Source organism: Narcine bancroftii, chromosome 1, assembly GCF_036971445.1.
Source record: "Narcine bancroftii isolate sNarBan1 chromosome 1, sNarBan1.hap1, whole genome shotgun sequence".
NCBI lineage: Eukaryota > Metazoa > Chordata > Chondrichthyes > Torpediniformes > Narcinidae > Narcine > Narcine bancroftii.
This window is the reverse complement of record NC_091469.1, coordinates 352,260,679-352,287,788: the sequence shown is the minus strand read 5'-3', so window position 1 is coordinate 352,287,788 and position 27,110 is coordinate 352,260,679. Positions and strand designations below refer to the sequence as shown.

General features: G+C 46.4%; 1 protein-coding gene across 8 annotated transcripts in view; it reads right to left on the bottom strand.

The window, feature by feature from the left end:
• The window catches only part of relch (RAB11 binding and LisH domain, coiled-coil and HEAT repeat containing), a 152,519-nt gene that overhangs the window by 121,894 nt on the left and 3,515 nt on the right, over nt 1-27,110 (bottom strand). For all 8 annotated transcript variants that reach the window (XR_011348689.1, XM_069910854.1, XM_069910864.1 and 5 more), the window contains exon 2: nt 17,175-17,264. Coding sequence is in view for 7 of the 8 variants with exons in the window: in XM_069910854.1 (XP_069766955.1) it covers nt 17,175-17,264 (90 nt within the window). In the remaining variant the exon portion in view is untranslated. The remainder of the gene's footprint in view (nt 1-17,174; nt 17,265-27,110) is intronic.

Here is a 27,110-nt window from a genome sequence, read left to right as displayed (position 1 = left end):
GTGGGCACAAATGACGTAGATAGATTGAAGGAGGAGATCCTGAAGAGAGACTACCGTGAGCTCGGAAGGAGGTTGAGAAGCAGGACCTCCAGGATTGTAATCTCGGGGCTGCTTCCTGTACTGTGCGAGAGTGGGGGCAAGAATAATAAAATCAAGAGGTTAAACGTGTGGCTGAGGGAATGGTGCAGAGTGAAGGGATTCAGGTTCATTGACCATTGGGATCTCTTCTGGGGAAGACGGGACCTATGCAGGAGGGATGGTTTACACCTGAATGCGAAGGGGGCCAATATACTGGCAGTTAGGTTTAATAAAGCTGTTGGAGCTGATTTAAACTAATTTGGCAGGGGGAAGGGAACAGGACTGATAGGGAAGTAGATAGGAGAGAGAATATAGGGGTGGTTCCGAAAGATGGTGAAACAATAAGGAATAAAGGAGCTAAAAGTGATAGGAGAATAAGAACGAATGCACCAAGAACCAAGGTGGAGGGAGAAAGGAGGTATGGCATCAAGGTATTGTGTATGAATGCAAGGAGTGTAAGGAATAAAATGGATGAGCTTGAGGCGCAAATGGCAATGGGAGGTTATGACATTGTCGGAATAACGGAGACATGGCTGCGGGAAGGGTAGGATTGGGAAATAAATGTTCCAGGGTACACGTCCTTTAGAAAGGACAGTAAGTAAAGAAGAGGAGGTGGGGTAGCTCTGTTGGTAAGAAATGAGATTCAGGCGTTTGAAAGGAAGGACATTGAAACAGGTGAGGTAGAGTCTGTTTGGATTGAATTAAGAAATTGCAAGGGCAAGAGGAATATAATGGGGGTCATTTACAGGCCTCCGAAAAGTAGCTCAGATATCGGTAGTAGTATAAATCAGGAATTAAGAGTGGCATGTCAAAGTGGTAGCAATACGGTAGTTATGGGGGACTTCAACATGAAGGTGGACTGGGATAATCAGACGGGGGCAGGAACACAAGAGAGCGAGTTTATAGAATGTCTACGAGATACTTTCTTGGAACAGCTAGTGGAGGAACCTACCAGGGGGAAGTAGATTCTGGACTGGGTGCTGTGCAGCGACGCAGACTTAATAAGTGACCTTGATGTAGGGGAGCCATTAGGGAATAGTGACCATGGTATGGTTACTTTTAAGCTGCAATTAGAAAGGGAAATGGAAAGGAAGTCGGAAGCATCTGTACTTCAGTTAAATAAAGGGAATTTTGCAGCTATGAGGGAGGAGCTATCCAAAATAAAATGGGAAGATACACTAGCTGGGAGGACAACTGGGGAAAAATGGCAGGTTTTTATGGACATTTTTCACAGGATTCAGGACAAATTTATTCCAAAGTGGAGGAAAGGCTCTAGGAGATGCAAATGGCAGCCCTGGCTAACTAAGGAAATCAAGTGCATTATCAAGTCCAAAGGGAGTAATTAAAAGATAGTGAAGCGGAGTGGGAAATTAGAGGATTGGGAAACCTTCAAAGAACATCAGAGGGTAACCAAGAAAGCCATAAGAGACGGGAAAATGAAGTACGAGAGGAAATTAGCAGATAATATTGCGGAGGATAGCAAAAGCCTTTTTAAGTATGTGTAGAGGAAGAAATTGGTTCAGTCTAAAATTGGCCCTTTGAAAATGGGCAAGGGTGAAATTATTACCGGAAACAAGGAGATGGCAGAGGAATTTAACAAATGCTTTGCAACTGTCTTTACCAAGGAGGATATAGGTTATAGTCAGTTAGGGGTTAGTGGTCATGAGACTTGGGGAACTTTACTGGGGAGGTAGGGGATCTAATGGATATCCGGATCCAGAAGCAGGAGGTTATGAGTAAATTGTTGGGACTGAGGGCTGATAAATCCCCAGGGCCTGATGGGCTGCATCCTAGGGTGCTTAAAGAGGTGGCTATGGAAATTGTGGAGGCACAAGTCGACATTTTCCAAAGTTCCATAGATTCCGGGAAGGTCCCTGAGGATTGGAGAGTGGCTGATGTGGTACCGCTTTTTAAGAAAAGTGGGAGGGAGAAAACGGGAAATTATAGACCGGTTAGCCTGACATCAGTGGTGGGGAAGATATTGGAGTCCATCATAAAAGGAGAAATAGCAGAACACTTAGTCAGTAATAATAGTATAAGGGCTAGTCAGCATGGATTCCTTAAGGGTAAGTCATGCTTGACTAACCTTCTGGAATTTTTTGAGGATGTGACAAAGAGGGTGGACTCGGGAGAGCCAGTGGATGTGGTGTATTTGGACTTCCAGAAGGCCTTTGATAAGGTACCGCACGGGAGTCTAGTGGGCAAGATCAGGGAGCATGGTATTGGAGGTAAGGTGCTGACATGGATAGGAAATTGGTTAAGAGATAGGAAACAAAGGGTTGGAGTGAATGGGTCTTTTTCAGAATGGCAGGATGTGACGAGTGGAGTGCCTCAGGGATCGGTGTTGGGTCCTCAGTTGTTTGTAGTTTATGTTGATGATTTGGATGAGGGGATTGTGAATAACATGAGCAAATTTGCAGATGACACTAAACTGGGTGGCGGTGTGGGGTGTGAGGAGGATGTAAGGAAAATGCAGAGGGACTTGGACAGGCTGGAGGAGTGGGCGGCTAAATGGAAGATGAATTTCAATGTGAACAAATGTGAAGTTATTCATTTTAGGGGAAGTAATAGGAAAGCTGAGTATTATTTAAATGGAGACAAGCTAGGGAGTGGGGAAGTGCAAATGGATCTGGGTGTATTGTTCACCGGTCACTGAAGGCTAGCATGCAGGTTCAGAAAGCTGTGAAGAAGGCAAATGGAATGTTGGCTTACATAAAGAGGGGATTGGAGTATAGGAACAGAGACGCCCTTCTGCAGTTATACAGGGCCCTGGTGAGACCCCACCTGGAGTATTGCGTCCAGTTCTGGTCTCCAAACTTGAGGAAGGACATACTAGCTATAGAGGGTGTGCAGCGCAGATTTACAAGGTTAGTTCCAGGGATGGCAGGGTTGTCATATACAGCAAGGCTAGAAAAACTGGACTTGAATCCATTGGAGTTTAGAAGGATGAGGGGGGACATGATTGAGGTATACAAAATCATCAGGGGGATAGACAAGGTGAAGTCTGATTACTTGTTCCCATTGATGGGGGAGACGAGGACTAGAGGGCATAGTTTAAGAATACAGGGTAGGCCCTTTAGGATGGAGATGAGAAAGCATTTTTTTACCGAGAGAAGTGTGAATCTGTGGAATGCTCTGCCACAGAGGGTGGTAGAGGCGGATTCGCTGACTATGTTCAAAAGAGAGTTAGATAAGACTCTTGTGGGTAACGGAGTTAAGAGTTATGGGGATAAGGCTGGAAAGGGGTACTGATGGTAATGATCAGCCATGATCTAAAATGGCGGTGCTGGCCTGACGGGCCAAATGGCCTACTCCAGCTCCTATTGTCTATTGTCTATTGTCTATTGGAGGTGGAAACAGAATTTGTTTAAATTTTCTGCCATTTCCTCATAATTTGTTCTCAGTCTGAAGCCTTTTTATTAAAAAAAAACCTGTTCAAACATTTGAAAACAAACAGCTCACTTGAATATTAATTATAACATGCCTTGGCAATTAATGTTTCTGACCAGATGCTTCTTAAATGTTGTAAGAGTATCTGCCTCTATCACCTCTTCAGGCTAGAGACTCCAAACTGGATTACAGACAACAACCATCCAGTTTCTTCAAATATCCTCAAATCTCCAACCTCTCACCTGAATTCATTACACTTTTGCCTTAAATGGAGAAAGACTGTAAGATTATCTAACTCTTCAGACCTAATTTACACTCAGCTATCAGGTATGCTGAGTAGCCTACATCATTTATGCACATGTCACAGTCCTAAAATAAAGGTACACGATACTTTATCCGGACATCTAAAATCCTGAAAGCTCCAAAATCCAGCAAGTGGGGAGAGAGGCGGCAGCGCGAGTCGGGCGGGGGGGACACCGGCAGCGCGAGTCGGGCGGGGGGGACACCGGCAGCGCGAGTCGGGCGGGGGGGACACCGGCAGCGCGAGTCGGGCGGGGGGGACACCGGCAGCGCGAGTCGGGCGGGGGGGACACCGGCAGCGCGAGTCGGGCGGGGGGGACACCGGCAGCGCGAGTCGGGCGGGGGGGACACCGGCAGCGCGAGTCGGGCGGGGGGGACACCGGCAGCGCGAGTCGGGCGGGGGGGACACCGGCAGCGCGAGTCGGGCGGGGGGGACACCGGCAGCGCGAGTCGGGCGGGGGGGACACCGGCAGCGCGAGTCGGGCGGGGGGGACACCGGCAGCGCGAGTCGGGCGGGGGGGACACCGGCAGCGCGAGTCGGGCGGGGGGGACACCGGCAGCGCGAGTCGGGCGGGGGGGACACCGGCAGCGCGAGTCGGGCGGGGGGGACACCGGCAGCGCGAGTCGGGCGGGGGGGACTCCGGCAGCGCGAGTCGGGCGGGGGGGACTCCGGCAGCGCGAGTCGGGCGGGGGGGACGCCGGCAGCGCGAGTCGGGCGGGGGGGACGCCGGCAGCGCGAGTCGGGCGGGGGGGACGCCGGCAGCGCGAGTCGGGCGGGGGGGACGCCGGCAGCGCGAGTCGGGCGGGGGGGGACGCCGGCAGCGCGAGTCGGGCGGGGGGGACGCCGGCAGCGCGAGTCGGGCCGGGGGGACGCCGGCAGCGCGAGTCGGGCCGGGGGGAGGCCGGCAGCGCGAGTCGGGCGGGGGGAGGCCGGCAGCGCGAGTCGGGCGGGGGGAGGCCGGCAGCGCGAGTCGGGCGGGGGGGACGCCGGCAGCGCGAGTCGGGCGGGGGGGACGCCGGCAGCGCGAGTCGGGCGGGGGGAGACACCGGCAGCGCGAGTCGGGCGGGGGGGACGCCGGCAGCGCGAGTCGGGCGGGGGGGACGCCGGCAGCGCGAGTCGGGCGGGGGGGACGCCGGCAGCGCGAGTCGGGCGGGGGGGACGCCGGCAGCGCGAGTCGGGCGGGGGGGACGCCGGCAGCGCGAGTCGGGCGGGGGGGACGCCGGCAGCGCGAGTCGGGCGGGGGGGACGCCGGCAGCGCGAGTCGGGCGGGGGGGACGCCGGCAGCGCGAGTCGGGCGGGGGGGACGCCGGCAGCGCGAGTCGGGCGGGGGGGACGCCGGCAGCGCGAGTCGGGCAGGGGGGACGCCGGCAGCGCGAGTCGGGCGGGGGGGACGCCGGCAGCGCGAGTCGGGCGGGGGGGACGCCGGCAGCGCGAGTCGGGCGGGGGGGACGCCGGCAGCGCGAGTCGGGCGGGGGGGACGCCGGCAGCGCGAGTCGGGCGGGGGGGACGCCGGCAGCGCGAGTCGGGCGGGGGGGACGCCGGCAGCGCGAGTCGGGCGGGGGGGACGCCGGCAGCGCGAGTCGGGCGGGGGGGACGCCGGCAGCGCGAGTCGGGCGGGGGGGACGCCGGCAGCGCGAGTCGGGCGGGGGGGACGCCGGCAGCGCGAGTCGGGCGGGGGGGACGCCGGCAGCGCGAGTCGGGCGGGGGGGACGCCGGCAGCGCGAGTCGGGCGGGGGGGACGCCGGCAGCGCGAGTCGGGCGGGGGGGACGCCGGCAGCGCGAGTCGGGCGGGGGGGACGCCGGCAGCGCGAGTCGGGCGGGGGGGACGCCGGCAGCGCGAGTCGGGCGGGGGGGGACGCCGGCAGCGCGAGTCGGGCGGGGGGGACGCCGGCAGCGCGAGTCGGGCGGGGGGGACGCCGGCAGCGCGAGTCGGGCGGGGGGGGACGCCGGCAGCGCGAGTCGGGCGGGGGGGACGCCGGCAGCGCGAGTCGGGCGGGGGGGACGCCGGCAGCGCGAGTCGGGCGGGGGGGGACGCCGGCAGCGCGAGTCGGGCGGGGGGGACGCCGGCAGCGCGAGTCGGGCGGGGGGGACGCCGGCAGCGCGAGTCGGGCGGGGGGGACGCCGGCAGCGCGAGTCGGGCGGGGGGGACGCCGGCAGCGCGAGTCGGGCGGGGGGGACGCCGGCAGCGCGAGTCGGGCGGGGGGGACGCCGGCAGCGCGAGTCGGGCGGGGGGGACGCCGGCAGCGCGAGTCGGGCGGGGGGGACGCCGGCAGCGCGAGTCGGGCGGGGGGGACGCCGGCAGCGCGAGTCGGGCGGGGGGGACGCCGGCAGCGCGAGTCGGGCGGGGGGGGACGCCGGCAGCGCGAGTCGGGCGGGGGGGACGCCGGCAGCGCGAGTCGGGCGGGGGGGACGCCGGCAGCGCGAGTCGGGCGGGGGAGACGCCGGCAGCGCGAGTCGGGCGGGGGGGACGCCGGCAGCGCGAGTCGGGCGGGGGGGACGCCGGCAGCGCGAGTCGGGCGGGGGAGACGCCGGCAGCGCGAGTCGGGCGGGGGAGACGCCGGCAGCGCGAGTCGGGCGGGGGAGACGCCGGCAGCGCGAGTCGGGCGGGGGAGACACCGGCAGCGCGAGTCGGGCGGGGGAGACACCGGCAGCGCGAGTCGGGCGGGGGAGACACCGGCAGCGCGAGTCGGACGGGGGAGACACCGGCAGCGCGAGTCGGGCGGGGGAGACACCGGCAGCGCGAGTCGGGCGGGGGAGACACCGGCAGCGCGAGTCGGGCGGGGGAGACACCGGCAGCGCGAGTCGGGCGGGGGAGACACCGGCAGCGCGAGTCGGGCGAGGGGAAGTGCGGGAGATGGCAGGGCACTGGAAGTGGGTGGGGGTGGATATGTCAGCACAATTCAGGTGTGGTTAAATCTGTCTTTCCGAAATCGGAAAAATCCAAATTTGGAACCCCCAAGGGTTCCAGATAAAGGATTGTGTACCTGTATACTCTATCCCAATTATTTATGGGAGGAGATTACCAAGTAGGCAGAAGAACAGATTCAAGGATGCCCTCACAACCTTCTTGAAATCACATTCTTACTGACTCCTGACAATCTCTGGCACATAACAATCAGACTATTTAGGATGGAATTAAAAGGAGGCCTCATTTCAACCAATCCCATTTGTGGAGAGTTTGATTCCCCATTGGTCTCATTAGTCACATCAAAACACATAAAATTCAAGTAGAAGCAGCAGGTCACCCTTAGAGGCTTAAGAAGATGATCAGATTAGTGGCCCAAAAATCTGGACTACAAATCCACCAAGAAACTGTAACCAAATCAGACTTAGCAATTGAGAATTAAAAAGAGCCATCCTTAATAATGATATTGCTGTTAAAAACTCATCTTCTCCCCAGGTACCCATGAGCAAAGGAAGTTTGGCATATTCAGATGGCCAGGCTTAAACATGATTCCAGACCTTAATGTAACCTTTATGTACTGTGGTTTAAGAAGTAACATGACAAATATCATTATTTTCAAAGAAATGCAGATCAACAGTGCAAAATAATAGATTCAAACAAATGGAAACAAAAGAGGAAGTACAGAATGTCACAGATGTATAAAAGAGTGTTTCAGCATGAATGAAAATATAACTACATTGGTGCACAATTTTGGCAAGTTCTGAGATGAGTAAATGGATTCAGCATCTTAATAGAGATTTAGTTGGTTTAAAAACAGCTCCTTTAGCATTTTTTGTTACTCAAGTACAAAATACCTTGTTCTGCTGTATTCTTTGCACAGGAGCAAAAATAAATTGTAAAACATTTCAGATGGATCCCAGACAAAAAGTACCATTTGGGTTAAAAAAGTCACAACCAATGGAGAAATGTAATCTGAATTATAAACTTGCATCTGTTCCATGAATTGGTTTAAATTTAGTGATTGCTCACTATACATGCTAAAAATGAGTTGCACTCTGAGAAACATTCAAATATCCTGCAAAAAAAAAATTAAATTATGTTTATTTTGATGATTGACCAGCACATTTTGAAGCTTGGTATTTGCTTAATCCTCAAACAGAATCTACACAAGTGGTTAAGAACACTCCAGGTGAACCAACAGGAGTACCCACAGAGCTTTTGAAATTAGTCTTGATTATGAAATAATAGTTAAATACAAATATTTCCCCCAAAATACACATCACAATTATGTCAATTGAAAAGTCCAAGATTTTTCATTGGACTATGACATTATTTCCATCATTTCTCCTCTCTAGATTACAAACATACAAATTATTTTCCATCAATTAGGTTTGAAACATCTTGCATGCAAAACTTCCAGGTTGATGAAAGTCCACATTATTTACATCTCCTTTCCCTTACATGTTGTCATCTAAGGGAGACAAGATAGTCCAGCCTGCCAGATTGCCTGAAGCCAACCCTAGAACAATCAACAATTCTGATGCGTGCACTGGATTGTGCTCATCTTATTTGGTTTCCAAATTCACTTGCTGTTAATATGCTTATTCTTTATCCGAACAGAAGGTGTTGGGATTCACTGAACAATATGAATGAATTCACTTTGCATGAGAAAACATATTTTTAAACTGTTTTCTCCCAGAAGTATTAGTCTGCAAATAGATAGAAATAGAAACCAACTGTTCTAAAACAATGGAAAAACATTAGAACACTTGGAGACATATTAACAGAGTCACATTGATGAATAGAAAGGAAATTTTCTTTAACTAATCCATTGGAATTTGTTTGCAAATGTATCTTGCCCAATGAATGAGGGGAATACGAATGAATGTCATGTATATACATTTTCAGCAGAATTTCCAGGAGATCACATCATCGAAATAAAGATTGATGATCAAAGCTCATGACCATGAAACTAGAGGTGCTTTGACTTGAAATAACTGTTTCTCCTTCCACAGGTGCTGACTGATCTATTGAGTATTTTCACTTTAGGCAAATGGAACAGTGAGCGTTATTGAAGCAGCATTCAAGTCCAAGTACAGTGACTCTCTGAGGTATCACCTGGAACACTGTACACAAATTTTCTCTCTACATTAACACAGAGAGCAAGAGAAATGAATATTTACTAGATTGTCTCGTCTTTTGTCCCAAGAACCACTGAGGAGACATTGAATAGGTTAGACCTCCATTCTCTAGAGATTAGATGAAGAGGGATGTCTTCAGAGACAAAGCTCTCAGAAGCCATGATAGGGAAGATCTTGGTCCCTCAGACCTTGAGGGAGACTAGGGTAGAAATTGCAGGTGCTTTGGCAAAAATTTTCTTAGCCATGGGTGTGGTGGCAGAGGATTAGAGGGTACCTCACGTTGCCCCATTGTTGAAAAAAAAATGCTCCAAAAGTAACCCTGTAAATTATAGGCCAGTGAGCCTGATGTCAGTGGTAAGTAAATTATTGGAAGGTGTTCGAAGAGATCGGATATACAATTATTTGGATAACCAAGAACTGGTTAGGGACAGTCAACATGCCTTTATGCATGGTAGGTCATATTTAACCAATCTTATTGAGTTTTTTCAAAGAGGTTAATAGGAAAATTGTCTATGTGGACTTTAGTCAGGCCTTTGACAAGGTCCCACATGGGAGATTTGTCTGGAAGGTTCAGACGCTAGATATACACAATGAAGTAGCGATCTTGATTTGATAACAGCTGGACGGGAGAAGCCAGAGAGTAATGATAGATGATTGCTTCTCAGACTGGATGCCTGTGACTAGTGGTGTGCGTCAGGGATTGGTGCTGGGACCATTATTGATTATCATCTAGATCAGGGGTGTCAAACTCAAATTCACAGAGGGCCAAAATTAAAAACTTGGACAAAGTCGAGGGCCGAACTAAATATTTATTGAAAATTTTCAACAACATCTGCATGTTTTCTTTTCTTTCAACATATGTAATGTTAAACTTTTTCTTATTAAAATAAATGTTTAATAATAGTTTTGGATAAACTCTTTCCAGAAGCATTAACAAATGAGAAATAAAATATTCAATAAATAATATTTCTCTATAGAGGATTTGTCAAATGTTGCGAGTGTGCTGTCGAATAGTAAAATCTGAGGGCTATTGAGAATGTGGGAGAATAACATGATTCCTGAAACAATCAAATGGGTGACTGATTGTGGGCATGAACTCTAGCAGGGTTATTTGCCATGCCCTTTTTCCATTGGTACAGATATCCTTTGATTTACACACTTTTCAAGTTTTATGCCTAATGAGCTTGTATCCAGGTGCAGGACCATTTTTAACCAGGAATATATTTATCACTGTGACATGAAACTATTGGAAGATCGTTTTATCCTGAGATTAAAGTTCATAATACTTACTCAGGCCTGTGTGCGGGAGGGTGGGGTTTGCGGGCGATTGGGTTGGACAACGACAGTGCGGGGGCATCGGCCCTCGCTGCAGGGCGGCATCTCGGCGGATCAGCGGCCCCGTCACCGTGAGTCGCGGATCGGCCTGCGGCAGGGAGGGGGAGTGGTCAACGGTCCTGGCGAGGTCAGGCCCCTCCTGAGTTTCTGCCGGACCCCCCTTGACCTGCTGAGTTTCTCCCGGACCCCCCTTGACCTGCTGAGTTTCTCCCGGACCCCTCCCCTTGACCTGCTGAGTTTCTCCCAGATCTCCCTTGACCTGCTGAGTTTCTCCCGGACCCCCCTTGACCTGCTGAGTTTCTCCCGGACCCCCCTTGACCTGCTGAGTTTCTCCCGGACCTCCCTAGACCTGCTGAGTTTCTCCCGGACACCCCTTAACCTGCTGAGTTTCTCCCGGACCTCCGTTGACCTGCTGAGTTTCTCCCGGACCTCCCTTGACCTGCTGAGTTTCTCCCAGACCTCCCTTGACCTGCTGAGTTTCTCCCGGACCCCCCTTGATCTGTTGAGTTTCTCCCGGACCTCCCTAGACCTGCTGAGTTTCTCCCGGACACCCCTTAACCTGCTGAGTTTCTCCCGGACCTCCCTAGACCTGCTGAGTTTCTCCCGGACCTCCCTAGACCTGCTGAGTTTCTCCCGGACCTCCGTTGACCTGCTGAGTTTCTCCCGGACCTCCCTTGACCTGCTGAGTTTCTCCCAGACCTCCCTTGACCTGCTGAGTTTCTCCCGGACCCCCCTTGACCTGCTGAGTTTCTCCCGGACCTCCCTTGACCTGCTGAGTTTCTCCCGGACCCCCCTTGACCTGCTGAGTTTCTCCCGGACCCCCTCCCCTTGACCTTCTGAGTTTCTCACGGACCCCTCCCCTTGACCTGCTGAGTTTCTCTTGGACCCCCCTTTGACCTGCTGAGTTTCTCCCGGATCCCCCTTTGACTTGCTGAGTTTCTCCCGGACCCCCCTTGACCTGCTGAGTTTCTCCCGGACCCCCTTTTCTTTCCGTGCCGGTGTCCCAGGACCTTTCCAGGGCAGTCTCTGCGCTCAGGACCGCGCTGGGATTCTGGTCAGCGGTGGAGGAGCAGGTGAGCGCGGCTAATCCCGATCCAGCCCACGCCACTCCCGAGATTGGCGGGGGGGGGGTTCCACCCTACCTGCCCGACCAGCCTCCCTCTCCACGTGTACTCCGGGCACCCGCCGCTGGTCTGGTGGGAAGGCGCAGGGCAGCCGGCGCCCCCATCGCCCGGCGGGGAGCCCCAATCTTCCCTCCGGCCTCCCGACTCCATCTGCAGCTCCAAGAAACGCTGTGCCACTGGGGTTCCGGGCGCTGGGAAGCAGCCTTGGCTTCCCCTGACACCGGCCAGGCCGCGCTGCGGTGGGGGGGTTGTGGGCGGGGGGACACAACAGTGTGTTTATAAAACCACCCACCACTACTTTTCAAGGACCAGGATTTTTCTCTCTCTCACCCTGGGACACAGTGGTTACTGTGCATGCGCTATAATGGCGCGGCAGCCAGTGGGCCACCTCTAATACATTTTTGATATGATCTTGCGGGCCAAATATAATTATATCGCGGGCCAAATTTGGCCCGCGGGCCAGAGTTTGACATGGGTGATCTAGATCATTGATTTAGATGACAATGTGGTAAGTTGAATCAGCAAGTTTGCATATGATACCAAGATTGGTATGGATAGTGAAGGTTTTCAAAGCTTGCAGAGGGATCTGGACCAGTTGGAAAATTGGGCTGAAAAACAGCAGATGGAATTTAGTGCAAATAAGTGTGAGGTGTTGCATTTTGGAAGGACAAACGGTAAATGGTCGGTCATTGAGGAGTGTTGTAGAACAGAGGAATTTGGTAATACAGATACATAATTCCCTGATCATGGCATCATAAGTGGATAGGTTTGTAAAGAGAGTTTTTAGCATATTGGCCTTAATAAATCAATTGAGTATAGGAGTTGGGATGTTATGGTAAAGTTGTATTAGGCTTTTGGAGTATTGTGTGCAATTTTGATATCAATAAGATAAAAAGTCTGCAAAGAAAATTTACTAGGATCTTGCCTGGACTTCAGGGACTGAGTTACAGGAAAAGGTTAAACTCTATTCTCTGGATCATAGAAGAATAAGAGGAGATTTGATAGACAGAGTAAATGAAAATATGCTTTTTCCATTGTATAGGTGAGATACAATCCAGAGGACGTGGGTTTAGGGTGAAATGAGAAATGTTTACGGGTAACATGAGGGGGAACCTCTTCACTCAAAGAGTGATGGGAGTGCAAAATGACCTGCCAGCTGAAGTGGTGAATGTGGGCTCGATTTTAACATTTAAGAAGAATTTGGACAGGTACATGGATGGTAGAGGTATGGAGGGCTATGGACTGAGTGCAAGTCAGTGGAACTAGGCAAAAAAAAATGGTTCAGCACAGACTAGGTGGGCCAAATGTGCCTGCTTCTGTGCTGCAGTGTTCTATACAAGCAATAAGATTCTCATAATTACAGCATCCAGAATTAAGGGTCACAGTCTCAAAATAAGGGATAGACCAGTTTGGCCTGAAATTGGATAGACTTCTTCATTCAGCATACTTGAAAAATTGTGGAGGCTCAGCCACTAATTACATTCAAAATAGTTCTCAATATTAGTAGAATACATGGAGTTCAGCAAGACTTTTGACAAGTCTTCACATGGTTGGGCTCAATTGGTCCCAGGGCAAGTTGGTAACTTCGAATCAAATAAACTTAGCAAATAGAAGTCAGAAGGAGATGGTTGAGGATTTTTTTTTAATATATGTGTGTGCATATATATATATAAATAAATAAATTAATAGAGAAAAAAATATATATTTATAAATAAATAAATAAATATATTTTTTATATATATATAGATATATATATCTATATATATATATTTATATATATATATATCTATATATATATATATTTATATATATATATTTATATATATATATATATATATGCTCATGATGTGGTGCTTCACATGACATGAAAATTGGTGGATTTGTTGACAGTGTAGAGGGTAGTCTATGTTACTGTGTAATACTGAAATGTTGGTAAAATGTGTTAAATGTGAGGGGATGCATTTTGGAAGTTCTAATTAGGTTAGGACAGACTCAATGAATGACAAGATCCTTGAGAGTATCAAGAAAGAGAGAGACCGCAAGCTAAAAATCCTTGAATATATGGATACTAGCCTGCATTAGTTGGGGAACTGAATACAAGAACAGGAAAGTCATGCTCCGACTTTATGAAACATTGGTCAGAACTCAGGTTCTGGTCACCACATAACGAAAGAGATGTGATGGCCTTCTGAGAAAATTCAGCAGAATGTTACCTGGGATGGAATGTTTCAGTTACAATGAGACTGTGGAGGTGAGATTCATTTTCCCTGAAGGTTCAGGAGCACATAATTGAGAAATACAAAATCTTGAGATGTATAGACTGCAGGAATCTTCTCCTCAGAGGTGAATAAACTAGAGGTCATGGGGTAATAGACAAGAGATTGTGTGGTGGGGGTGGGGGTGGAGAGAGGGGTGAATCTGAGGAGAGAGAGTTGCAAGTACCTGGAATACACTGTTCGGGAGAGTGATGCAAGCAAAATCATTGCTGATAGAATTTCAGAGGTACATAAATGACCAGTTAAATCACCGGCAATGGTAGTTATAGGCCAAGTGCTAAAGATGCAATATATGCTGATGGGTGCCCAGTAGTTGGTCTGAATATGGTAGGCAGAATAGCCAATTTTAAGGAAAACAGATATAGGGTAGGATTAATTATTACCTTCCCGATTGGCAGAACAGACCCAAATAGCTCATCCTTTTTTTAAATTCCTTGCCTTAAAGTGAGGTCTTCTGATTGTCAGATTTAGGGATCCATACCATTATGCTACTGTCAACTGCATAAAGCTAATGCATCAAAGCATGCAGCTATCAGTCCATTTTAAAAAGACAAATGCATCTCCTCCAATATGTCCTTCAAAGATCACAAAAAATATTTAAACTGGGGAAAAAAAATAATAGGTCATATTTAAAACTAAATACAGTAAATGTAAATCTGACACCATATAACCACTTACAGCACAGAACAGGCCAGTTCGGCCCTACTAGTCCATGCCCTAACAAATCCCCACCCTCCTAGTCCCACTGACCAGCATCCGGTCCATACCCCTCCAGTCCTCGCCTAGCCATGTAACTATCTAGTCTTTCCTTAAATGTAACCAATGATCCCGCCTCGACCACGTCTGTCAGAAGCTAATTCCACATCCCCACCACCCTTTGCGTAAAGAAATTTCCCCTTATAATTTTCCCCCTTCAATCTTAAACCATGCCCTCTAGTCTGAATCTCCCCCACTCTTAATTGAAAAAGCCTATCCACGTTTACTCTGTCTGTCCCTTTTAAAATCTTAAACACCTCTATCAAGTCCCCTCTCAATCTTCTACGCTCCAGAGAAAAAAACCCCAGTCTGCACAACCTTTCCCTGTAACTCAAACCTTGAAATCCTGTCAACATTCTCGTGAACCTTCTCTGCACTCTCTCTATTTTGTTGATATCTTTCCTATAATTTGGTGACCAAAACTGTACACAGTACTCCAAATTTGGCCTCACCAATGCCTTGTACAATTTCATCATAACCTCCCTACTCTTGAATTCAATACTCCGATTTATGAAGGCCAACATTCCAAATGCCTTCTTCACCACACCATCTACCTGAGTATCAGCCTTGAGGATACTATTTACCACAACTCCTAAATCCCTTTCTTGCTCTGCACATCTCAATAGCCTACCATTTAATGCATATGACCTATTTAGATTTGCCTTTCCAAAATGTAACACCTCACACTTATCTGTATTAAATTCCATCAGCCATTTCTCAGCCCACACCGCCAGCCTTCCTAAATCACCTTTTAATCTACGGTAATCTTCCTCACTGTCCACAACACCACCAATCTTTGTATCATCCGCAAACTTGCTTATCCAATTCTCCACTCCTACTTCCAGATCGTTAATATAAATAACAAACAATAGAGGACCGAGGACCGATCCCTGAGGAACTCCACTAGTCACCGGCCTCCAATTGAACAAACAATTTTCTACCACTACTCTCTGACACCTCCCATCCAACCATTGCTGAATCCATTTCACTACCTCCTCATTTATACCTAATGCCTCCACCTTTTTTCCTAACCTCCTGTGGGGAACTTTGTCAAAAGCTTTACTAAAGTCTAAATAGACAACATCCACAGCTTTCCCTTCATCAACCTTTTTTGTAACCCCCTCGAAGAACTCAATCAGGTTTGTCAAGCATGATCTACCTCTGACAAAACCATGCTGATTACTCCCTATCAATCCCTGTACCTCCAAATATTTGTAAATACCATCCCTCACAACACTTTCCATCAACTTGCCCACCACAGACGTCAGACTTACAGGCCTATAATTCCCAGGTTTACATTTAGACCCTTTCTTAATCAGCGGAACCACATGCACCACCCTCCACCCCTTTGGCACTACCCCCGTAGCCAGTGACATCCTAAATATCTCTGTTAATGGCCCCACTATCTGTCCACTAGCCTCCCTGAGTGTCCTTGGGAATATTTTGTCCGGTCCCGGAGATTTATCCACCTTTATCTTTTTCAACACAGCTATCACTACCTCCTCGGTTATCCTTATATGCTTCATTACCTCCCCACTATTTTTCTTTACCTTAACTGGTTCAATATTTTTTTCCCTAGTGAATACCGAGGCAAAGAAATCATTCAAAATTTCCCCCATTTCCTCTGACTTCTCACTCAGCATACCCTCACTATCTACAAGGGGTCCAATTTTATCCCTCACTAATCTTTTACTTTTAATGTACTTATAGAAACCCTTTGGATTTATTTTTACTCTGTCTGCCAAAGCCTCTTCGTGCCTTTTTTTGGCCTTTCTAATTTCTTTCTTAAGATTCCTTCTACACTCCTTGTAGTCCTCCTTCAAATTGTCAGCTCTCTGTTCTTTATACCTCTTGTACACCTCCCTTTTTCTCCTAACCAAATTTCCAATATTCCTCGAAAACCAAGCCTCCCTATGACTTCCAGCCTTTCCTTTGATCCTCACTGGGACATAACTACTCTGTACCCTCAAAATTTCTTTTTTGAATATCCTCCATTTCTCATTTACACCCTCACCTGAAAATATCCTGTCCCACTCAATACTCCCCAAATCCCTTCTTATTCCTTCGAAATTTGCTCTTCTCCAATCCAGAACCTCAACTTTAGGCCCCTCCTTGCTCCTCCCTAAAACTACCTTAAAACTAACAGAATTATGATCACTAGACCCAAATGGATCTCCAGTATTAATTTTGAATCTCCAACATCCATCTCCACACTTGGGACTTTAGTGGTGTGTGACTGGCAAATTTCCCAGACTACTGGATGTTATTCCAATGAATACATAAAACACTTTCTAAGAAAAACAAACAGTGCAGTAGGATTTTAAAAACCGGGGGAACTGGTGCTTTAGTGTGGTTGGAGAAAGGATACGAATTAGCACCTGGTGAGCCAAATGTTAAACCATCCTTATTTTTGTATCTGCATTCTTATTCTTGCTGAAACATCAATATTTACAAAAAATCCTATAAGAGTAGAAGAACTTGAACTTCGTATCAGGCCTTTGCTAACTAAATGTGTTAATTACACAATTTAGTAAATCATAAAAACTAGATAGTTCACTAAATTCAATTCATTACATGGAGCAGAGCATTACCAGCTCTTCCTTAAAATCAGACAGCAGTGTTTTCCAAGTATCTTTGCATATACCAAATACAAATTAACGATGTTAAAAAAGTAATTTCCAATGATGTTTTACTCTATGAAACGTCTCAAGAAGGTGGTGCCAACTAAAGTTTACTTTTTTCCATTGTTGGACATAATTTATCATGATAAGTTTTGTCTAGTTGAAAGATTTCAACAAGCTTGCTGTGGCTACCAGAACTCTGAAGAGACCTCAGTTTCTGGCAAACATAGTGAAATGGTGCTTTTACCTGCCAAACGTTCATCAGTCTCCCTGTTTCCATCATCAGAATACCGAGCAAAATCCAAAGAATCTAGGGTACTTATGCTGCCAGCTCGATCTGTTGAAATGGAAAGGAAGAAGAGTTACATTTTATACCCAGACACACTGTCTTCTTTTTTTTTTTAAACATCCCTTGATAGCTACATCCCAGCACTGACTTTCTTTGGTGTGGGTGGCTGTGAAGGGAGCTAATGGTTGTCTCGATTTAACAAAAATCTGATTAAAGGTTAACTGGAAATGTTCTGATGCTTCATCCTTCATTTCTGCATTTCCCCATCATAGAAACTATTTTTTTCAATCCATCCAAAGAATTCCTTTAGTATCTCATTGGCTATCTTTTAGGTGATTCTACATTGCATTTAGCCTCTGGTCGCAGGTTTCAAACATTCCCACACTCAGTGTTATGACGCAATAAATTCTAAAGAGAAATTGTGGTCTCCCATTCTCAAAGCTATCGGCATGAATCTCATGGCCTCTCGTTTCCTTTTGATGTCCACTTACTCGAATATTGTGCCTGACAAAGCATCCCAGAAGCAGTTCCCTTATTTACTGTGGCATTTCTTGCTTTAAAGCATCTCAATTATGAGAGAGCATTCGGTTTTTCCAACAGAAATTGTTTGGTTGTTTTCCCTGTATTATGCATTAAGGTGAAAAGCAATTTTCAATTAAGAATGTTTGGTAATGTTCAAGAGATGCACACACAGCATAATAATTCTAGGACCAAGTTAAAATTAATCTTGGATAAATAGTCTGAAAGCTTTATTGTCAAAACTTATTTTGGAAAGGACTATTTTATTTGTGTCCCTAACAATATATGGTATAGCAGAGTAGTTAAATTAATGGTCACATCACTTAGGGACAAGAGCTCTAATCTCACCAATGTAGCTGGGGAATTTGAAATTAATTAAATGAAACTAAAATTGAAAAGCTAGTATCATAATGAAGAGTGTGGAATGACAGGGTGGCTAAATTAGGTCCCTTAGACAAATGGTCTGGCTTTTGACACAGAACACTTCAACCTGGCTGTTCATCATCAGATTATGATCAATAAATGGTGCATTGCCACTGCCCACCCATGTTTGTGCAGGAAAATGAAATCCAATTGGAATGCAACTCATAATAAGTGCAAAAAATAGACAAAGTATGATATGGTCTCCAGAGACTGACTACGGGCTTTTTTCCCTGCAACAAGAGCATCTCAATACACATTTGTTTGTGATAGACCCAATCCATTAACCAGCATCAAAATGTTGTATCTGCTTGGGGGTGAAGTGGGGAGGGAGAGGAAAGTGCAGGAAGACTTTTCATCTAAAATGCACCTTTTGAAGTACAATCAGCTTTCAGGTATATTTAAAAATTCACTGTCAAATCAAAAGATCCAATTTATTTAATGTGCTTCCCACAAACTAGCTCTTTGTACATACTTCAATATTTTCATTCTTGGTTGACAGTCAAACCTCTGCTGAACGCAACCTTCTACATCAATGATGACTGTTATATATAGAGAATTTAGGTTAAAATGGCTTAAGTTAAAATGTGATGATTAATCATAAAAAGGGAAGCCAGAACGGACAGGGAGCTTACTAGCAGCCAAGGACAAAAGGTTCAGCTGGATATGTTTTTTTAAACATATCTTTCCATGGTCATAGTGAGAGACATGCAGGAGACAAAAGATTGATAAGAAGGGTGAGAAACAGAATTTAGTGTATGTAGAGTTCGCAGCGTACGTAACGAACGTGATAATTAAAAATGCAGTTGTACTTAGAATGCTTTTGCAATACTAACCAATTAAAACAGTATTAATAAGTAGGGGAAGGGCAAACAACAAGGGTATAAAAATGTATCGGGGCTTAACTGGTGAGAAGCCAGTTGAGTCCAACTCTGCAGACTTGTAAATAAAGTTTGTCGTGTCATCAGTTTTAAAGAGACTCATGTGTGAGAAGTTTTATTTCTGACAAATGGGGGCTCGTCCGGGATCTACACTCCGGCCGTGAGGGGAGGCGAGAAGAGGGACATCGGAGGCGGTGCACCCCGCTGAGTTCAGCGGCTCCTAGTCCCTTGCTCGTCGCTTCGGGCGGCTTGAGTGAGTGGTATCCGGACAAGGTGACACGACAAGACAGAGAGGAGAAGGGTGACGGTTCAATCCCCGAGAAGACACCGGTAAGTGACGACTTACGATTGTGGTGTGGGGATTGGGTAACAGGTGTAACGGGATACACCTGTTAGGATAAAAAAACCTAACGTAATAGATCAGGTATAGAGCTTTTGTCGTGGCGTGAGGACCCTGTCGTGGGACTCTAGGATAGACCCCAGGGAAACCTCGGCGGTAACCGAAGGAGGGACAGCACCTCCGACGAAGTGCCAAGAAGAGAGGGGTCGACCCCAGGGAAACCTCAGCGGTAACCGAAGGAGGGACAGTACCTCCGACGAGGCGTCTGAGAAGAAGGGAGTAGGGTCCAGAATGAGAGGGTCCTCAGCAACGATAAACAGATCTAGGTGGGAAAATGGGAGGATCAAAATCTAAGGGCTCGTCTGAAAATTCAGGACAATTCCTGGGAGTTCCCCTTGACAGCCCTTTGGGGAGAATGTTTGAAAATTGGGATAGTAAAAGATATCGAGACAAAAACAAGAAAAAGATGGTTCAATATTGTCTCCTTTGGTCGAAACAACCTATTAAAGGTTCCTCGGTCTGGTGGCCGAAATTTGGATCTGTTGAGGATTGGGTTAGACAAGCATTAAACATATATGTAAATTCGAGACCAAAGGTGAATCAAGAAGAGTCAGCATATGCATTTTGTTGGGTTCCCTGGCCAGGATCCTTAACAAAATGTTTTAAATTGAGGGTAGCGGGAGAAAAGAAATGGGAACCTCTGGACAACCTTCCCCCTCCTTATATTCCCCCGGTGCCTACTGCGCCCGAGGAAAGCTCATTACCGGAGGGGAAAGGTGATGAATCTGATTGCCCCGAAAGGGGCCGGGAAAAAAAGGATGAATTAAGGGAGTCGGACCCTAAACTTCCACCGGTAAACCGACCCTGGACAAGATCCCAGACTGGTCCAGGACCATCAAAATTTTCAATAAGCCTAAATCCCCTGAGGGAAGTTCCTATGGGAGGACCGGGAGGGGGAACGGGATATGTGAATGTTCCCCTAACTAGTACAGAGGTGCGGGGATTTAAGAAAGAAATGAAAAAGTTATTAGAAGATCCTATAGGACTGGCTGAACAGCTCGACCAATTCCTGGGACCAAACACATACACGTGGGAAGAGATGCAGGCAATAATGGGAACATTATTCTCACCCCAGGAGAGGCAGATGATTCGACGGGCTGCCCTCCTCATGTGGGAATATGAACAACCTGGGGACCCCAGACCCCATGAACAAAAATATCCCTTAAATGAACCCAGGTGGGACAAACGAACACCCGAGGGATTGGCAAGTATGAGACAATTAAAGGGATACGAGAGGCTGTGCCAAAGGGTCACAATTTCACCAAGGCATTTGGGAACCACCAGGGGAAAGACGAGTCCCCTACTGATTTTTTGGAGAGGGTGAGAAAGAATGTCCAACAGTATGCGGGCGTGGACCCTAGTACACCAATGGGTGAACAGCTTATTCGAATTGAATTTGTTTCCAAATCATGGCAGGACATTAGAAAGAAACTAGAAAAGGAGGAGGACTGGAGCGAAAAACCCCTAAGTGACCTGTTAAAAAAGGCGCAAAAAGTATATGTGCAGAGAGAAGAAGAAGATCAAAAGAGGGCGACAAAGGTTATGGTACAGACTATCCGACAGATGAATGCTGAATCCAGAGGGGAAAGAAAACAAAACCTTCCTCTAAACAATCCAAGATATCCAAAAGAGGGAAGACCCTGGAGGTTCGTTAAGTGCTATTACTGCAATGAGGAAGGACATCCTCGAGGGAATGCCCCCGATACAAGAGGGAATTGCGTGCCCTCGAACTTATGGAAGAAGATTAGGGGGGTCAGGGGTTCCAAATGTTAGGGACCAAGTATAAGAGGGAACCCCTGGTAAAACTAAAAATTGGTCCCAAGGGAGAAGAGGTGGTGTTTATGGTGGACACAGGAGCGGAACGAAGTAGTGTAATAACTGTGCCAATCGGAACTGAGCCTGTAAAAAGTAATTTGACAATTTCTGGGATAGAAGGGGCTCCCAGAATGGTATCAATAATTCCCCAAGTAACAGTGAAACTGGAAGAAAGAGAAGGGGTACAAGACCTCTTGTTATTACCGTCGGCTGGATTTAACCTCCTAGGAAGGGACTTACAGGCTCTCCTAGGTTTGGGTGCTCTCCCTGTGGACGGAGAAGTGCGAGTCCACCTCTGCGCTTTAAAGGAAGAGGATGAACGGCAGATTGACGAGAGAGTCTGGTATAAGGAGGGAAATCGAGGAGGTCTGGACATCCCACCTTTACATGTCACATTAATACCAGGTCATCAGCCGGTAAGGAATCGTCAGAATCCTATTTCTTTGGAAGGGAGAAAAGGGCTACAGCCGGTAATTGAGACTCTAATACGAGACGGACTATTAGAAGAATGCATGTCACCTTATAACACCCCTATACTCCCAGTGAAAAAGTCAGATGGATCCTATCGCCTAGTTCAGGATCTAAGAAGTTTGAATGCTATTGTTCAGACCCGCCACCCAGTGGTGCCTAATCCCTATACTATTATGAGTCGGATTCCCCCAGACCATGAGTGGTTTAGTGTTATCGACTTGAAGGATGCCTTCTGGACGTGTCCATTAGAAGAGGAAAGTAGAGATATGTTCGCGTTTGAATGGGAAAATCCATGGACAGGTAGACGGAGACAGCTTCGGTGGACTGTATTGCCCCAAGGGTTCACTGAATCTCCGAACCTGTTTGGACAAATGCTGGAACAAATCCTGGCGGACTATCCACAATCTGATGATTCCCAACTAATGCAGTATGTGGACGATTTACTATTATCAGGACCCAAGGAACAAGAAATGAGGGGAGATACAATTAGACTCTTGAATTATCTGGGGAAAAAGGGTCTACGGGTGTCCAGGAACAAGTTACAGTTTGTTGAGAGAACTGTGGTATATCTGGAACACCAGATAAGTAAAGGACAGAAACGGATTACCCCTGAATGGATTGCGGGAATCACTAGAATGCCGTTACCCCGTAATAAGAAGGAAATAAGACAATTCCTGGGACTCTTAGGTTACTGTAGGTTATGGATAGAGGACTACTCAGCGTTGGTGAAGTTTATGTATGAAAAGCTGACAAATGAAAATGAATATCCATTGAAATGGACCCAGGAGGAGGAGGGATGGTTTGAGGACTTGAAGCATCGCCTGACACGAGCCCCAGTACTCACTCTGCCCTCTTTAAAACAGCCCTTCCAGCTATTTGTCACTCATAACCAAGGAACAGCTGTGGGAGTTTTAACACAGGAAAAAGGTGGTCAGCGACACCCAGTGGCTTTCCTTTCCAAAATGATGGACCCAGTGTCTCGCGGATGGCCGACGTGTATCCAGGGAGTAGCGGCTGCTGCTCTGTTGGTAGAGGAAGCATGTAAACTTACTTTTGGAGGAAAGATGACTGTGTACACCTCCCATTCTGTGAGTGTTTTATTAACACAAACTGCCCATCGATGGCTGACTGATTCTCGCATATTAAAGTATGAAACCATTTTAATGGTCGGAGAAGATCTACAGTTTGCAAAGATTAATAGCTGCAACCCAGCTCAGTTTTTATACGGCAGTGAAACAGAGAGAGAGGTGGAGCACGACTGTGTCGAGTTGACAGATCTTCAGACCAAGACCCGAGAAGACCTTTGCGATACTCCACTGGGAGAAGGATATGAATTCTACATTGACGGCTCCGCCAGATGTGTTGACAGAATGAGAAGTGGATATGCTATAATAGAAGGAAATACTTGGAAAGTAGTAGAATCCACGAGACTACCCGGAAGCTGGTCAGCACAATCCTGTGAACTATATGCCTTGCAAAGAGCCCTCAGAATACTGGCAAAGAAAATTGGAACGATTTACACTGATTCCAAGTACGCATACGGGGTAGTGCATACCTTTGGTAAGATCTGGAAGGAGCGTGGTCTAATTACATCAAGAGGAAAGGAATTGGCACACGAACAGATGATTACTCTGACTTTAGAAGCCTTGACATTACCCCAGGAAATAGCAGTGGTCTACATACCAAGCCATCAGAGGGGAGATACCCCGACCGCAATTGGAAACAGACTGGCTGATGAAGAAGCCAAAAGGGCAACCATGCAACAAGAAGTCCGTTTGCTGACCTTAATCCCAATAAGACAAGGCATAAAGAAGGCTCCCATTTTCACTGCTAAGGAAGAAAAGGACATGGCTCAGCTGGGCGCAAGCCAGCTGCCTGATGGAACATGGAAGACACCAGATGGAAGAATGGTTCTAAATAAAGAAATAACTCGCAATATTTTAAAACACCTGCATCATCAGAGCCACTGGGGCACCCAAGCCTTATGTGACACAGTGCTTCGAGAATATGTGTGTAAGGGAATCTACACCTTGGCCCAACAGGAGGTGCAGAATTGTCACCTATGCACAAAAATTAATAAGAAGGTAATGAGGACAGGGACCATGGGAGGTCAACCATTAGCCATACGCCCTTTTCAACGTATCCAGATCGACTTCACAGAGTTACCTCAAGTCCAAAGATGGAAATATCTGTTGGTGATAATAGATCACTTTACCCAATGGGTGGAAGCCTTCCCAACAGTAAATACTACAGCCTCTACAGTAGCTCGCCTCCTCCTAGAGCAGATAATCCCCAGATATGGTATAATGGATTCTATAGACTCAGACAGGGGTCCACATTTTTCTTCAAAAATCCAGCAATTGATTTGTAATGCATTACAGGTCTCTTGGAAATTACATACCCCTTGGCATCCACAAAGCTCAGGGAGGGTTGAACGTATGAATGGAACCCTAAAAATGCAATTGACAAAATTAATGGTGGAAACTAAAATGCCTTGGATAAAGTGTCTGCCCCTGGCTTTATTGAGAATTCGTACTGCCCCACGAAAAGATGTAGGGTTGTCCCCTTATGAAATGATGTTTGGGCTTCCCTTCTGGAGTACAGTTGAGGGGTGTCCCACCTTGGGGGAAGGGGATATATTTGTTAGGAACTATTTACAGGCACTGTCACGCTCTCTTACAGATTTACGAAAGAGAGGACTATTGGCACAAACACCGCCTCTAGACTTTTCTATACACAAAGTGGAACCACGAGACTGGATTCTCATCAAGACCTGGAAAACTGAAAAACTCCAGACCCAGTGGGAAGGTCCATACCAAGTTCTCTTAACTACAGAGGCTGCAGCACGAACAAGAGAGAAGGGGTGGACGCACGCATCCAGATTTAAGGGACCTGTAGAGGTGCCTCAGGACCCTGATACGAACTCAGATTGGACTTGTGTTCCTGGAGAAAAACCTCTTACCTTGCGATTTCGCAGAAAGACTTGATTCACAATGTTATTGTTATGTTCTTTGATTTTTCTTAGTTTGCCTATGTCTTTATCAGGTGTGAAATGTAAGAAATGCAGAGACACAGTGGTCCTGTTTCAGGACCACATTTGGGGAAGAAAGGAGGGTAATTTTATTTCCCATACCTCAGTTCCTGAGAAATGCTGGGCAGAAAATACCACCCAACATCCATATACCCCTTGTGTGGAAAAAGAAGGAAATAATATGGGTCATTATATACAGATTCCTAATACCACTCCTTTCCCTCTTAACGGTTGGAAGGGTGACTCAGGCCCACCATGCCCTGATGGACTCTGTTTTGCATACACACATTTTAAAGAGAGAAAGGGGTGGATTGTTATATATAGAGAATTTAGGTTAAAATGGCTTAAGTTAAAATGTGATGATTAATCATAAAAAGGGAAGCCAGAACGGACAGGGAGCTTACTAGCAGCCAAGGACAAAAGGTTCAGCTGGATATGTTTTTTTAAACATATCTTTCCATGGTCATAGTGAGAGACATGCAGGAGACAAAAGATTGATAAGAAGGGTGAGAAACAGAATTTAGTGTATGTAGAGTTCGCAGCGTACGTAACGAACGTGATAATTAAAAATGCAGTTGTACTTAGAATGCTTTTGCAATACTAACCAATTAAAACAGTATTAATAAGTAGGGGAAGGGCAAACAACAAGGGTATAAAAATGTATCGGGGCTTAACTGGTGAGAAGCCAGTTGAGTCCAACTCTGCAGACTTGTAAATAAAGTTTGTCGTGTCATCAGTTTTAAAGAGACTCATGTGTGAGAAGTTTTATTTCTGACAATGACAACTTCTCGAAATTTTGACCATAAGAAGTGACAAATTTTGGTATTGCTGTCCTTCATGGTAGATGGTTACAGGCAGAGTAGAATGCAGAAAACTAGCAGACTCAAATCAACACACAACTAAGCTTTCTCCCACGGAAAAAAAATGCCATATTCAGCAGGATAACCGGTGGCTCAGCAATTTTCTGATCTATTCAGAAACAATCGTTGCACACTCAGTGATTAAAATAAATGGATGGATTTTTTTTTAGACAAATATAATTGTTCACAGATTCAGGTGTGATATCCATCAAATTGAAGCACTCTTACTTGGACACAAATGCAGATGATCTTCCATTAGTTTCCCTGCAACCTTCATGTTGCTGAGCAACAAAGCCTTTGTATGCAAGTAAAATATATTCAACGGCACAAAATAGAGATTAAGTAAAACGGAATCTCACTCCACTGAAATAATGTCTTCCAAAATGAATCATGATACTTTGTCAAAGGAAGAAAAGGTAAACAAAGCCAAACCTATTCCACTCATGCAGGATCTTTTGATATGATCAAAAGGGTGGTATTGCATTTGAGAGATTCCATCTGAAATCTGTACTATAATGATCGCATTTTAAATTGCTGAATAACCATTTCTATTGAGTGATTAAAAAGCCAATTGCCATTTGCTCCAAGATTTATTATGTCCATATATAAACAAGTTTTCAGACTGCTGTCAAACAAAGTATTCATTACATACAAAATTCATCACTTACCAATGAAAAGCAACTGGCTGCTAAATTTACAGGTGACTTTTGATGTGGGTTTGGTTTGACCATCAAGTATAAAACAAGAAAAATTTTCAGCCCTTTATTAAAAAGAAAATGTGAGCATAGAGTTGGGCCTAAGTCAGTGGAAGTGATATTTCTCCAAACAGAGTGCTCCTTAAATAAAAATATTTTGTGATAATGAATAATGAGAATTTATTGTCATGTAAGCAAGTACAATGCATAATGCTCAAAATTCTTATTTGATGAAGTCAGATATGCAAGGTACAACAACTACAATGGGATACATCAAATTACCACTAAAATATTCAATCGAATAAGCAAGCTGAAAACATACATGAACATTCCTTTCACTAAAAAACTCATTTTTAATGTAGTCATTATTAAACATATTCCATTATGTTAAGAGGAAGGAAATGTTTTTACTTCCATTATGTTGAACATGATACAGCAAACCTTTCGTAAAACATAATTTTACCAACTGGTCAAATAACTTTCACATCTGCTTTTAATATTGTCTTTGACTTCTGAGAATAGATAGTCAGCCAGCCATACATTTCTCTTTTATCGCAGTATTGGGAATGCTCATTAACAGATTTATAAACTCAATCGTTTTTATTCCAAAAATAATTGGAATGCATATCTGCAGGAAACATTATAAACCTCCACCATTATCTCCATTTGAAATTAATTTAACTTTTTGCAAAACAAATTTTTTTTAGAAGAATACACACAAGTCCTGCAGAAACTCAGCAGGTCATGCAGCATTTATAGGTAGCAAAAGGTAACCAACATTTTGAGCCTAAGCCCTTAGTCA